Consider the following 15000-nt stretch of genomic DNA (forward strand, 5'->3'; position numbering starts at 1 on the left):
ACCACCATTTGCCGGAGGAGGATTGGTACAGCTTCGGGTTCTGGACGTAAAGCCTTGTAAACAGTAGGTAGGCTCTGAGCATGTGCTCCAGGAAGACCATGCAGTAAATCCGCCATCAATAGCCCCTGTTGGAAAGAGAATTGCGTTACACTGCTTGCATTTTTTATCTGATTACGTAATCGAAGGTGCGCCACAAACTGATTGACGTTGTATATCGAAACTATCATTCGCACAACGGAATCTTGTAATGCCTCACCGGGTCGGTCTAGAGAAACCTGTTAAGTACCAATCTCCAATCGTGGAAAAAAAATAGTCGAGACACTTTTTACTTCCTTCTCAGACCACATCTAAACAAAATATTTCAATTAAGTTAAGTTACGTGTTGCAGATCCCCCCCCCCCCCCCCTGCTCTAAACAATGTTAATGGGTGGCTCGGTTATTTCCGCTTCTTCATAAACAACTTTGTTTTGGGTGGGGAAGGGGGAGGGGGTATTGTTTGGCCTTTCTCGTAGTTATTGTTCAAAAGCACGTGAGAAAAGTCTCAAGAACCCCAGGATTGTCCAGAATAAATCCCCTTACCAAAAGGATGTTTTAATAAATGCGATGCAACGGGCAGGGGGTGTGTTGGGCCTTTGTTGCAGTTCTTCTACAAAAGGAAGAAACTTGAGAAAACAGTCAGGACGCAGCTCTTTCTGAATTTGACGTTGAGATTGCAAGTCTTTCCAACTGAGTCTGTGAAACAAGGAATCGACTTCAGCGTCAAAGCCCGATGAAGTTATTACTCGTTCAGCACGGTTTTGTAGGTTTTGTAGCTTGTTAGATAAATAATAATAAACTAAAAATAAAAATGGGCCAAGGATCGTTCCCTGTGGCACACCACATTTAGCGACATTTAAGAGTGGAGAAGTCAGACAAACAACCATTAACGAGGCACCGTTGAGTGCGACTCGTCAAATACGATTTAAACCCAATCAAGAGTTTTCCCTTGAATTCCGCACTGATTCATTTTCTTTAGTAGTATCTCATGATTAACATTGTCGAATGCCTTTTTAAGTCGAGGAAAACTACAGAATTTACGTAGCCACAATCGATATTAAACGCCCAACTGTCAGTTGCTTCTAGAAGAGCAGTAACAGTTGAGTGCAAAGACTGCAAACCAGATTGTTGTTTAAAGATGATTTCTTCGCTGTTTAAGAAGTTTTATAACTGATCGTACACAATCCTCTCGAACACTTTGGCAACTTCGGAAATGACTGAGATAGGTCGATAGTTGTTTAAATCAGATGACTCGCCCTGTTTAAACAACGGAGTCACTCTAGCACATCTCCAGTCGTCAGGAAATATGCCAGACATCAAGGATTTATTAAACAGATCGCATAAAGGGCCTGAAATAATATCAGCACACTCACGAATCAACTTAGCAGAGATATTATCTAGCTCTGTAGCTTTAGTTTTTGATAATATATTTACATGGGTAAAGACAACACTGCTAGTAGTTGGACGAAAACATAATTTTTTGTAATTTTCAGAAGTATAGTTTAAATAAATTGACTCCTCGTCCAAAGTTAAAGGTATTTCGGGGGCTAGTCTGGGCCCTATAGTTCGAAAATGTTCGTTAAAGGCGTTAGAAATCTCGTTAGAGTTACGATAGAGGTGTCATTTACTTTCAGTTCCTTTACTATCTGGTCGTTTTGACGACGAGACATGAGTTTATTAATTAATAGATTTCGGATTGAGTTAAACTAGTGTGATAATAGGAGGCCTTAGTGGTTCTCACTTTATTGTTGACTCGATTGCGTAACTTTCTGTAATTCCTTTTAGTAGCATCGCAACAGCGCATACCTTTCTTCAAGGTAGAATTAATACAGGGTGCTTTACTCAATCATTTAGTACGTCTACAGTAGTAAGAAATGGAGCATGCAGTTAACAATGCGCAAATAAATTGTTTTCCAGTTAGACCATGCCAAATTTGGATCCGAAGATTCATCGAAAGACCACTCTTGAGAGATTTCATTTCGAAAATTTTCGCGATCAAAATGTCGAAAATTTCTGTAGGTGATGGAAGAGTGTCCCTTAGATGGTAAACCAGAAGATAGTTTTCGACAAACATAAAGGAGACTACTATCGCTAATGGCAATATGGAATACTCCGGAACAGCCTACCCTGTCAGTCTAATTTGTATAGCTCAAATCAATTAGTGTACATGAGGATTCTGTAACACGTTCGTTTATTAGCTGTTTGAGCCCATCTAAATCCGAAATCTCGAGTAAACGACGAGTGTTTACATCAGGTGTAGGAGAGGCCAAATTACAGTTTAAGTCACCTAACAAATAGTACTCTAGGTCGAGAGAATCTAATTTGCCTATTCTCGGTTTTCAGTTGACGTCATAACTTTATGCAAATTAGGTTTCCGCCATTCTGGTGCCCCTGATTATAGGGAAATGTATGACATTTTGAGCGCTCACGTTCGAAGCCTTCAAATAATTCATCTTTCCAATGGATATTTCCCAAGAAAGCGACCCAAGATCACTCGACGAGGTACCAGTAATTTCATCCTACCCAAAAAAAACCTCGAAAGCCACGTTCGAGAGCGCTATTTGAAGAAGATTTTCTGTCGTTTGCGTAGACCCAGCGGCCATACGGAGCGATCAGTTTGGCTCCTCTAGAAGTCTCAGACTTGCTTTCCTAGTTAGTTTTAGAGACAAGCTACTATACAAACAAGCAGTTTAAGGCCTTCAAAATTTTGAAAGCGTACAATCAGATGATTTCTGGTTTCGTTGCGTCCGTTTAAGCAAGGGAAGGAAATCGCCGGCAAGATTGTTGTTGTTTGTGGCCAAGGTGACTCGGAAGTTTGACACTCGGCGTCGACCTTATCTGTATCAGTTTCCAGTTGGATTTCTTTTAATACCTTCGCTAACTGCTATGGCCGCCAGATGAGAAGAAAAGGCCTCCTCATTCCCTTTGTTTCGATGATTTCCCTCTTCTTCTGTCAAAGTATTTGGTCGATTAGAGTCTCAGTCCTTCACCTTGAGAAGGTGAGAAGCTTTTTTCCTTCGAAATTCGTCCGATTTCCTTCAAACTCAGTCAATTTGGGCGCTCCATCCCTCGCATTCGCCTGTCGAATTTCAGCGAAATCGAATAAAACGCCTCCGAGTTAGACATTTGCTAACCTGAGTATCACAAACGCCCAAACGCCTGATACTCAGGTTAAATTCACCTCATTAAATATTCAAAACCGGAGCACCTCATATTTAATGAGATGAATTTTCGAAGATGAATTTCTCCGCGACGTTGTGGTTTAATCGCTCCAAATTGAGCACACTTGTTTGAGGGGTTCAAGCGCTTCGGTGGTGTGAATTGGGAAGACATCGGTGGAAACCTGGCCGAGAAACGCTTTATCGAAAAAAAGCCAACTTTCGACAAATTCTGACTCGCTCGCCTTTTACCCTAAAACCCTGAACCAACGCGTGCTAAATCGCTGCGAAAGCCTAATTTACAGGATAAAACACAACTGTTCACAGCAAAAGCCGTTACTGGCAATCACCGCAAAAGCTTTAATTGCTAAACCTGTAAAGACAATTTCAGCAAAATAAGTCCAACCCCACACTTAAAGTTAAAATCTAACATTAAACCGTGAGTCAATCGCTGCGAAAGCTTTTAAATTGTCCTTTGTTCGTTGTATCTGTCCCAGAGTAAGGCAGGCTTCCCAGAAACAAAGTCTTTCGATTTCGTGTCGTCTCCGCTTATCTGTGAAATCCACGCGTTTCGGCGATCTTCTGTTAGCTGTTTTTAACTTTCACCGTTCTTATCAACAACGATAGGTATACGGAATAGACTAATACCTTCCTTGTTTCCAGATTTTACTCCACATCCAGGTATTATACAGAGAACCATCGCACTACAACTCACTCACATCTCTCTCTACGCGTCTCTGTTTACGAGTCGAGGGGCTCCACAATGGCGGTTAACGACGGTTGTCAAGGACTAAGGTCACGTGGGTGAAAACCAAGAATAAATGACTCATAACTCGAAAATAAAGCAGTTGGAGAGCAGGGAGGTCTGTACAATGTCGCTACCAGAAATGGCTTAGAGTTCGCTTTACGAATTTCTATAGTTAAATTTTTAAGATTTATTACGTTTAGATCTGAGTGCACTGCATAGGAAAGAGAAGACTTAACATAAAAAGCTTGTTACCCAAGAAAACGGTGAGAAGACTGATGCGAATGATACTTCGCAAAATGGCGGCAAAGTAGGGCAAGTTTGAAAATCAACTGAGAGTTCGCAATTCATCTAAATTGCATAATTTTGTCATATCAGTACCTTACGTGGGTTGAAGATTCAAGCGAGAAAATAACAAGTGATTCAGGGCCATCTGAGAAGCTAATTGGGTTCCATTTCTCTTACCAGGACAAGAAGTAATCTTGCAGCTTATCGCTTGAGCGTACTCCCCAGTGCAGTTTTGTCCGTTATAGTTAGGAACGGGATTATCGCAACTTCTGCTCCTTGACTTAGTACCAGTACCACAAGTCTGACTACAAGTTGTCCAAGTGGACCACAAACTGAATCCTCCGTTAACTAAGAAATAAGGGAATTGTCAAAAGTTAGCAAGGGGAAGAAAGGACGTAAAAGGGACAAGATAAGATTTTAGTAACGCCTTAAAAATAAACCGAACCCCTCCCCCCCCCCCCCCACTTTTCCAATTGAACTGTATTGGCTCTTCCCTAGGGCTTAATGTACTATACTATGACCATTCCCATCTTTTAGCTGGTATGACTAAAATATGAAACGCTGCAGAGATGTGTTGATACATTTGTATTTTCAATTGCTTTCACTGTTTTTGTGCAAGGTTTGTTTCCTTATCATAATGTACAGCAACACCATTTTTATGACAACACTAGCATTAACATCGGTACCCCTCCTTCCTTTAAGGTCTATCTTTTCATGACGCTCCCTTTAGTTGTGGCCTTTCCCAACCCGTTTTATTTCTGACGGAGGGAATAGAGTCAAAGGTATCTTTTTCAGGTAAAATGCGATACGTCAATTCTCAAGCCATGAATACAGACATGACCTGCGCTTATCCCCTCTCCCCTCCCCTCACCCCTGGTGAGAAGCCAGTCCATCGCACGCATAACCCACGCTCTGGCAGTACGTGGCCAGTATGGGCAGATTTCTTTACAACTCTTAGGTCACTAGCAAGTCTCACAGTAACAGCCTTTTTAGCGCACTAGAATCCAATAGGCCATTTCCGAGTTCATGTCTGCCTCCTCTTCAAAGCGAGTCTAAGTGCGAAGGTTTTCTTATGAAAATTAGTTTTCATCCATATGTAAAGTAGAACTAATTATCATCACAAAAACTTTGCACTTAGACTCGCTTTGAAGAGGAGGCAGACATGAACTCGGAAATGGCCTATTTGAGAGGTAAATTCTCATCAGACTTACCTGGACAGGGCGTGAAGCATGACTTCGCTGTCTGAGTGCCATTACCAACACAAGGATTCCCACCATTCATAGCCGGTGGTTTATTACACAAACGAGATCTTCTGAGAATTTCCCCTCCTGTTATTCCACACGGCTGAGAGCACGTTGTCCAGGGACTCCAAACTCCCCATTCACCATCGACAGGACCCGCTGAAAAGGATAGAGAGGGACAACTGGGTTCGGTGTCATGTGGAACACCAAATTGGGCCGACTACCTAAAAAAGACTCTCCAGGCGTTACGCAGATTCCCCAATTCAAAGCGATTGGGGTTATTTCTAACGATGATCATATGCAACCCTCTCAAGCAACAAGAGAGTTTCATATAAAATCGAGGGACACTTTCACCTTGCTAGTCTAGCGGTATAGCTAAGACAGAAATCCACGTAATCGGATGGACGACGATTTTTAAGCGTCAGGAGTGTCCTTCAACAACAACAAGCTTTATTACCATCTTTAAACATATTACAATTAAAATAAATAATTAATACTAAAATTTGTAAATAGTTCATAAAGAATAGCTCAAGAGCAAATCGAGCTGAGTGAATTAAATTATACATATAATTATAGAATCCCTGGGTGAGCATTAAAGCATGAAAAGAGAGAAAGGAATAGATATTATAATGAGACAAAATAAAATGACAGGAATAAAAGATAAAACAGATAGTCGAAAGACTCAATGAACACAGAAAGAGATGAAAATTACATCATTACATAACGGAAAATAAGACAGAAACTCCCTGTAAATGAAACAAATATCACAGCCGAAAAAGAACCGCCATTCTAGCATCACAACCTCTTCCTCTTTTCCACAAATTCGCGTCAGGAAATACAGGCAACTGACGTCACAAAGTGTTACCTAACTCCCGGTCCTTATGTGTACGGGACACATCGTCTTGGATTTCGAAATTGAGCGTGCATCTTATAATTACTACGACAATTACGAGTAATTCTAGACATAGTTCATGAGCCAACAGAGATTATGCTTCCAACCAGAGTTCGATCTCGCACTAAATAAGGTAGATTTTGGTTCGCACTGCAAACAGGTTGACAGGTTTGAAGAATAAGTGTGGGTAATCAAATGGTGACGAGTGAAATTAGGGAAAAATTGCGTCAAAATTAAGCAGTAATTTGTCACCCATGTTATTATGAATGTAACTAACTTACGTTTCAATATCCACGGTTTTCAAAGTTCATCAGGGGGTGAGGATGAAACAAAGTCTTTTAGCCTTAGATCACTCCTGATGAGAGAACTAGCCCAAGTCTCAAGACGTTTGGCCTTGAATCGTAACTTTGTAAATAAACTTATCATTTTGTTTAAACCAAGATCATCAAACCATGTCTGTTTTCCATATTATCCTCTCCGATTTTCTTTGGTATCTGGTTGATATCTGGTTCCGAATTGTATTCGAGATCACCTGAATTCCTTTTCCTAATAGGGCTATAATAGGTCGCCACTTAGGTCCAGAAATGAAGAAAAGTACAGGATTGACCCTTATGGCTCTTCTACCCAACTTCAACGTCAGTCGTGTCTCGGAATACAGACAATTAACGTCACAACGTTTTCCCCAAATGCTGCCTCTCAAGTAATTATAAACTGCTGCATTTACCCTGAGCTAAAAGTGAATATCACTAATCTTTACGCTTATCTTATTGTTGGAAATAGTAGCAAATGCGTAGACTTAAAGAGACACTTCGTGCTGGATTTCAAAATTGGGTGTGCCTCATATGAGGTGTAATCCTGGACCAAGAGAAAATGAGGGGACAGAGAGGGAGGCTCAAGGCGTTGGCCGGGATATGTTATGTCCACGAAAGTTATTTTTAGACGAGCGGAAGTCTTTGTTCTAGCGGAAGTCTATCTTCTGAGATGTCCGCATGCAGTCTTGCCTCGCTCTCAGGTTCCTTGTGAAAAGAGAAAATGATAGCGCACGTGGAAGGCTGATGAATATATATTTTCTTTCAAACATCGGACCGAGGTTGGCCTGCATGCGGACGTCTCGGAAAACTTCCGCTCGTCTAAAAATAACTTTCGTGGACATGACATATCCCAAGGGCTGGACCGGGAGCCTCCTTCTCTGTCCCCTCATTTTCTCTTGCCTGGACATAATATCAGAAATGCACCTAATAGGCCTTTTCGAGTTCATGTCTGCCTCTTCTTCAAAGGAAGTCAAAGTGCGAAGTTTTTCTTATGAAAATTAGTTTGCATTCATGTGTAAAGTAGAACTAATTACCATTACAAAAACTTCTCACTTAGACTCGCTTTGAAGACGAGGCAGACATGAATCGAACTCGGAAATGGCCTATTAGATGCACGCCCAATTTTGACATCCAACACGAATAGTCTCTTTAACTCTAAGCCTTTGCTACCTACATCTAACACTAAGGTATTAGGGTAAAGGTTAGCGTTATTGTCAGCTTAGGGTAAATGCAGCAGTTTATCCTCACGTGAGAAGCAGCATTTGGGGGACACTGTGACCTTAATTGCTTGTATTCCGAGACACCAAGGAGACACTTACTGACGTCAACTCGGGGAAGAGAGACCCATGCCTCCCACAATCTGTCGTTAAAGAACCTTGCTCATTCACTTTACATTGCGCGCCCATATTAGTTCAGTCGCCATTTTCAGGACCCTAGAAATTCTGAATTATATGACTGTGTAAAGTAATCCGTTTCCATCGGACATCAAATGGGCTTTATAATTCTGCTTTCCATTGGAAAATAAGCTATGTTTATTAGAATTTCAGTTTTTAATATTATTTATTTATGTATGAATTGCTCTTCGCAACATGTTATCAAGTGGAAGCGGAATCGTTGTTGAACCATCTGCTCTTGGCATGGCAGCGAAGAGTACCGAAATTGGGAATTCCTCGATTAACAGCTGGAACGATCACAATTAATGTATTATCATTTCTGGAAAATAAAGAAATAACTTCTTGTACTACATTGTAAGCTATCACGAACAGCAAATCTGCCGTCGGATGTTCAAATATTGTTGTGCGTGTCTTCCGCTCAGGCTGTCGGCACTGAACAAAGAGGCAAGGCAAGTCTTTGGCAAACATTTGAATACTAATCTCCATCACAATTAGTAAAAAGCCTTTATCCATTGTTGTTCATTTCATTTTCTCGCTGGTAATAAAACTGCGTTTTGAAGAAGCAAGCTTGTGTGTGACATTTTTATTTTCTGGTCTGGAAAAGTTGAAAACCATAGAGCTCAGAAGGTCAGTTTGTGTTTATTTACAGGAAGAAATTGTTGTTGGATTCAACATCCGTTTGAAGACTAGGTAAACTTGAAAAAGAAGAAATTCTAGGAACGTAGAGTAAGAGCATTTCATCTAATGCTACCACTTCGTATTGCGCGCACTACACTGAAACTGTCTTTATTTATCGCTCATAGCTTTAGCCTGTTCCAGGCTCCCAGATAGTAGGGAAAGAGAAAAAAATGCGCGCAAAAACTCGCACGCAGTTGTTTTCGTTTTCCCGACTATCTAGGGACCTGGAACAGGCTATAATCGCTTGCATTAAGCTAATTTACCAAATACCGCGCTAGCAGCGAATTAAACTATCTCGCCTTGTTGTTTCCATTGCGAACTGCTTGGGTATAAAATAAATATGGGCTGCTTGCTTATAATTTAATTAAGGTCCAGTTAAAAGTTCAAACAACCAAATACCACAAGTAGAAACTGTAATACCCTCACTGCAGACGTAGCTCCACGCGTCAAAGAAAAGCGCTCAAAATGGACGTATTCTGCGGTTTTCCTGATCGAAATCCATTTAATGTCACAGGATAATTTTTCTCGAGGATCTTCAAAGTGTTTTTTATTTTTTGACAAAATTGTTCTAATTTTTCTCTCGAGTACAAAAATAACTCAACGATACTTGCCCATAAATGGAGGTAGACGCTTCAAATTCCCGGACAACAACAACAACAACAAAGGTGCGCAATGTACAGTGGGTGAGTAAGGTTCTTTAAGCCCTGGCCAAACGAGAGCGACAGTTGATGAGAGTTGACGAGAGTTGAAACTCTCGCTCTCGTTTGGCCAGGAACTCGAATTTGAACTTGCTCAAATTTTTCATGAGAGTGTTGCCAAGAGTTTTTGTCTCGTTTGGCCGCTCACGAGAGTTTGATCGAGAGTTTTGTGATCAGCAGTTACTGTTTTTTCCAGCAGGCTCAGGATCAAGGGCAACGCCAAGGCTGAATATACCGGCTGGCTAGTCGCCATATTTACGTCAGAAAGGGTTTTTCCGGGGTGGTTCCCAGCCTCTTTCTTTTGTTTGCGCGTGAAACTGTCGACAAACTCTCTTCAACTCTCTCTCTCTCGTTTGGCTAACCCTCGATCACTCTCATCGACTCTCATGAGCTCTCATAAGTTTCAACTCTCGTCAACTTTCTCTCTCGTTTGGCCAGGGCTTTAGTCATATGATTTCTGATTTTGCTAAGTTTCAAGGACCATTTAAAGAGAAATTTGGCCGAGAAAACGGCAAATCTAGTTTGTTATGGGTGAGGAAATTTACCTCAGAAAAAATATTGGAGTTTGGGGGCACTTTAATGAGTCTAAGCCTCTGCAGAACTCGGGACCACAACAGGACTCGATGTCATGTCCTTCTAATTATTCTGTCTTCGACATTGCCGAACTTGGAGTACTAATTACGCGGGATAACAGTTGTACCAAGTCCTTATAGATGATCACGTGATAAGACGGCCATGTCGGTGCACAAAACAATAGCAAATTATGCCGCGCTCACTCATGTTTTGCATAATAATAGAGCCAAACTCCAAAATGACTTTTTTCTCTGTTGTTTTGTGTACCAACATGGCGGCGATGTCGTCCGGTGAAAACCACCTATTGCCCGCTTTTCAATGTTACTTCACTTACTTGAACAAGGAGTTGTACATTCTAGCTTCGTTTGGTAAGAGTCTCCAGAGCATTGGTTTCCATCAGAAGTGGGAGTGGGGTTAGTACAAGTTCTGCTCCGGTTTACTACGGACCCCCCGCACGGATTTTCACAGAGTGACCATTGACTCCATTCCGTATAGCCTCCATCAACTGCAATGATATCATATGAATGTTTCGACAGAGATGAAACCTGAACTGAACTATTCATTAGGCTGGCAGAAAAGGCCCCTTTCAGCAAATAAGCGGGGGATGCAGGGAAAGTCGTGGAAATACGGGAAACGGGAAAAGGCGGCACCACCACTGCATTTTCCGCCAGTTTTGAGCTCCCGAAGCAGAGAGTTTCAGATCGCTAAAGTTAGTAGAAGCTTATAGCGTAATAAAACGCATAATTTGTAAACTTGCAAGAATGACTGATTGATAAAAAGAGGTAGCTGATTCCTAATGAAATTATACAACGGGCAATTAGAAGACTTATCTTGAATTAATGAATTATTAATTATTATTTGGTTCAAAGCTGTTATCCTCATGAACTTTCTATTAATCGATGAAAAAGGATTGTCATTTCGGAGTGAACTTCTCCTTTAAGGAGTTTCAGTCGTAAACGATGAATCAGTTTATTATACGAAAAAGTCAGGCCGAGCTTGACGAGATATTTGAAATAAAGAAAACATAAGCCATACACCTTATTCCTTATTTCTTATTGCAAATTGGCCCTTTTGACGTCGCTTTCGAACTTAACATTCAAATGAATCTTTAACCTTGAACGAGGCCAGAAGGGCCAATTTGCAATCAAACAAAAACTAAAATGGCGGCCATGTAGGTGTAAGGCCCTACATGTTACCAAGTCTAAATGTCCTTTAGTTCATCAGTATGTGATAAATGAGAATAATCTGTCGGCTGTAGATAAACATAAGCACCAGGGTATTTGGATTGAATCTTCTTTAAGGTGGGACGCTCATATCAATTACATTGTTGGTAAGGCAAATAGAGTGTTGAGTCTAATAAGGAGAACATTTGGGCCCAAAGATCCTGTGGCAATTAAAATAGCTTTTAATGCTTTAGTTCGTCCTATTTTGGAATATGCCTGCCCAGTGTGGAACCCTTACTTGGTTAAACACATACACAGTATTGAATCCATCCAGCGTCGTGCTACTCGATTGATATGTGGATCTGATAAACCTTACTCTGAAAGGCACACTGAACTAAACTGGTCATCATTGGAGCTTAAAAAAATGAAATACCTCCGCTTGCTTCAACTTTACCGAGGTAATTCATGGCTATTCTGATATTGACTATACCGCATATGTGAGTCTGACTGGCCCAACAAGAACTAGAAGTAACCATGACTTTAAAATTAGGCCTAAAGCAGCAAGGACAAACTATTTTAAATTTTCATTTTTTAACCGTTACGTTAATGACTGGAACTCTTTAGCTAACTCAGTTATGTCTGCTTCTAGCTTAAGCTCGTTTAAAACTTTACTACTTAATTATCTTTGTAAATAGATAGGTCTTTTAGTTTTCGTACACATTGTGAAATTATATATTAGATATACTATTCTTAATTTTTTTTAACTTTTATTTCTGGAGAACAGTTTTTATATGGGAATTCAGTTTCCCCTATTACTTTCCTTTACCTATTGTACTTTTGTATATATATTTTCTTTTGTTCATTGTTAAGAAGCTATATTAAACTTAAACTTAAACTATTTTGGAATAAGGTGTATAGAGATAGTTCTGCTTTATTTGGTACTTTTATTTAATGTTTAGATCAGCAAGAATCTGGCACTCATGTTTTTTTGAGTTGGAGTTGGCCATTTCTTACAACAGGAGCATGTGACTAAGATAGAACGACGGCACAGGAACCCATGACAAGGAACACGCAGCTTCCATACTTGTCCTTTGTCACTATGTCACGGCGTTTTCACAGACAAAGCTATTTTTAGAGGGCTCTTTAATGATATTTTCCGCGAAAAGATATGTTTCAGTCCGCATAAATGTGTATTCCGAGCCCATGAGGGTAACTGCAAATATACAACGCTTACCCATGCAATTGGCTTACAAGGCCCCTGGGGGAGTCTGAGATGGCAGGAAAATAGATTTTGAAATAGCTCGGTCTATGAAAACGCCGTGGCACATATAGATACAATCTAGATACTCGTGGTCATGGGCTACTGAGAACGACTAGTATCCATAATTTGAAGGGTCGTTTACTCGAACCTGGGTAGTTTTTAGCTTATTTTAGATTCCTATTTTCCACGTCAATTCAAAAGTTGATTTACGCAAGAAGAACAAAATCAGAGACATTGCATACTGACTGGCCAAGTCGACAATGCGTGGCGAGAGAAGCCCTTCCAAACTAGATGATCTGAGAAAACAAAAACTCGTACAAAAAGTTTCGTTTCCTCTGGCCTTTTAAACATGTCAAAAAATATCAAGTTTTAAGAACTAACAGATGTTAGTGTCACGAACTGTTTTATGGGCTCGAAAAGGTTTCGTGGCTAGCTTTTGTGAAACAGGCCATTGGTTCGAGTTAAGTGAGAAAGATATGCCTTGGCATGACCTAAACATACATACTCAATAGGCTACGTTCGATATATCAATATTCTCGCATGGCTACGAGGCTTTATCGTAAAATTTGAATATTGTTTTGTTTAGAAATCTCCCAGGAGTCTTGTGAGACAAAGAAAACATAACTGAGCAATGAAATTTAACTATAAAGCCTCGTAGCCATGTTTGAATATTCATATATCGAACTCGGCCTATTGACCACTCCCCATATGTAGGCCTTCTGATAGGGTGCGATTTAAAAATGCAAATTATGCGATTTTTTCAGGGCAGATTGTGCGATTAGAAAGGCCAATTATGCGATAAATAATGTAAATTATGTGATTTTTTTCTCAGCAATTTTAAGCTTGTTTTATAAGGTTTCAGGTTAGGAAAAACACTTTTTTGCTGCCCTAAAGACATTTTGAACAAAAAGGAACAGTAATTATGTATCTCGATGGACATTAGTTGGGATAAATAAAAAAAATGAGGTCTTCTGCACTACCGGTGCACCACGTTAAAAGTTGAAAGGACACACCTAACATGCCAAATGAATGATCAAGGTGCTTGTCAACCACGAACTTCCGAAGATGGTCAATCACAATAGGGCCATACCCCCATTTATACGAGAGAAAATAAACCGCTGCTTTCTCTGGCCGCGGCTTATATAACACTCGAATGTTCACCCCGTATAAATGGTACAAAATCTACGTTCACGTCTTTTTCAAGCCGCGGCTTATATTGACCTGGGAATATATATTCGTATAAATAGTTCCTTTTGCGTATTTTGTACACCGTGGCCAGAGTAAGCCGCGGCTTATTTTCTCTCGTATAGACGGCCCTAATATTGCACGACGAGAAAAACATCAGGCCATCGTCCACGTGCACCGTACCCGGCTGTGAGGTACTTTCTTGCTCTATCGTGTGAGCTGGCAGATTGGGCGGAAGGTCGCAACTTCCTTCTTCGTCGCAGAAAAAACGAGCGTTTTCACAACAAACTTATCCATGAGTAAGTTTTTATCAGTTTTCAACGAAAAAAACTCCATTTTGCCGAAAAAATACAACTTCGCTTATTTTTCACAAATCTCTTCTCTAAGAGTAGGCAACTGTGTCATCATTTCAGTGTTGTGTATATAAGGGCGTGTTTGAGTTGCACCAATAGAAGGAGACTCGTACCAGGTCCCCGACATGCAAAATAGAGCCTTGAACTTCGAGTGTTTACGAAATCGAAGGTGGCAAAGGATTTTTAGCCTTTTTCCAAGATAAATCAGCTTTAAAATGGCGTATTTATGCAGGAAATTCTAAGAAACGTGTTGATTTATGTTTCATTTTATGAATTTTGTGCGTCCTTTTTTGAATTATGCGATTTTTCGTGAATTGTGCGATCGGATGCGATTTGAGGTCGATTGTGCGAAATCGCACCATCGCGTGATATCAGAAGGCCTGCATAGGGGCTTTTTGAGGCAAACGGAGCACAATCAATGAATTAACAGCACCGAACAACAACTTTTAAAAATTCTAACTGGCCGGAGGCAAAGCAGTTGGCTATTTACAAGTGCTGCAGAACACGTGAGCCTGGGACTACCAGGAACAAATTCAACGAGTGGTCAGAACGGGCCTCGAACCCGGGATCTCCGGATCTCAAGGCAAGCGCCCTAACCACTGGGCCGCACTGTCTCCAAAGAGCATCCACGACCAATCACAGAGCAAGCGTATCAATGATCATTTATGTAAACATATTTAACACTCACTCTTGCAGTCCATTTGCTCAGCGTTTTCACCCACACAATAAGCTCCATCGCTACTTGGTAATGGGTTGGTACACGTTCGTGTTCGGATGCGTTGATTTCCGCCGCAAATACCGTCCGCGCAGCCACTCCACTGGGACCAACCTGACCAGCCGCCATTTACTTTAGCGCCCAAAAAGTTGAAACAAAAAGATCAGTATCTCAGATAAGAACAAAAAACAACAAAAAATGGTGCATGAATGAGTTTACAACAGTGGCCATGTACAAAAAACGGATAATACAGCTGATGCAAAACATGTGTATCCCTGAGACACCATTGAATAATTCAGCTTTATATTT

At 40.6% G+C, this 15000-nt stretch overlaps 1 protein-coding gene across 1 annotated transcript in view; it reads right to left on the reverse strand.

Annotated features, from left to right (window-relative positions):
- The window catches only part of LOC138002430 (uncharacterized), a gene marked incomplete at its 5' end in the record, with an annotated part of 94244 nt that extends 79399 nt beyond the window's left edge, over positions 1-14845 (reverse strand). Inside the window, 5 exons of the mRNA XM_068848472.1 lie at positions 1-125; positions 4405-4575; positions 5439-5627; positions 10349-10519; positions 14665-14845. The exon at positions 1-125 is cut by the window's left edge and continues 64 nt beyond it. Of these exons, the coding sequence (XP_068704573.1) occupies positions 1-125; positions 4405-4575; positions 5439-5627; positions 10349-10519; positions 14665-14845 (837 nt within the window). The remainder of the gene's footprint in view (positions 126-4404; positions 4576-5438; positions 5628-10348; positions 10520-14664) is intronic.
- Between the last annotated feature and the right edge of the window lie 155 nt (positions 14846-15000).

This window comes from Montipora foliosa, chromosome 1, assembly GCF_036669935.1.
Source record: "Montipora foliosa isolate CH-2021 chromosome 1, ASM3666993v2, whole genome shotgun sequence".
Classification (NCBI taxonomy): Eukaryota; Metazoa; Cnidaria; class Anthozoa; order Scleractinia; family Acroporidae; genus Montipora; species Montipora foliosa.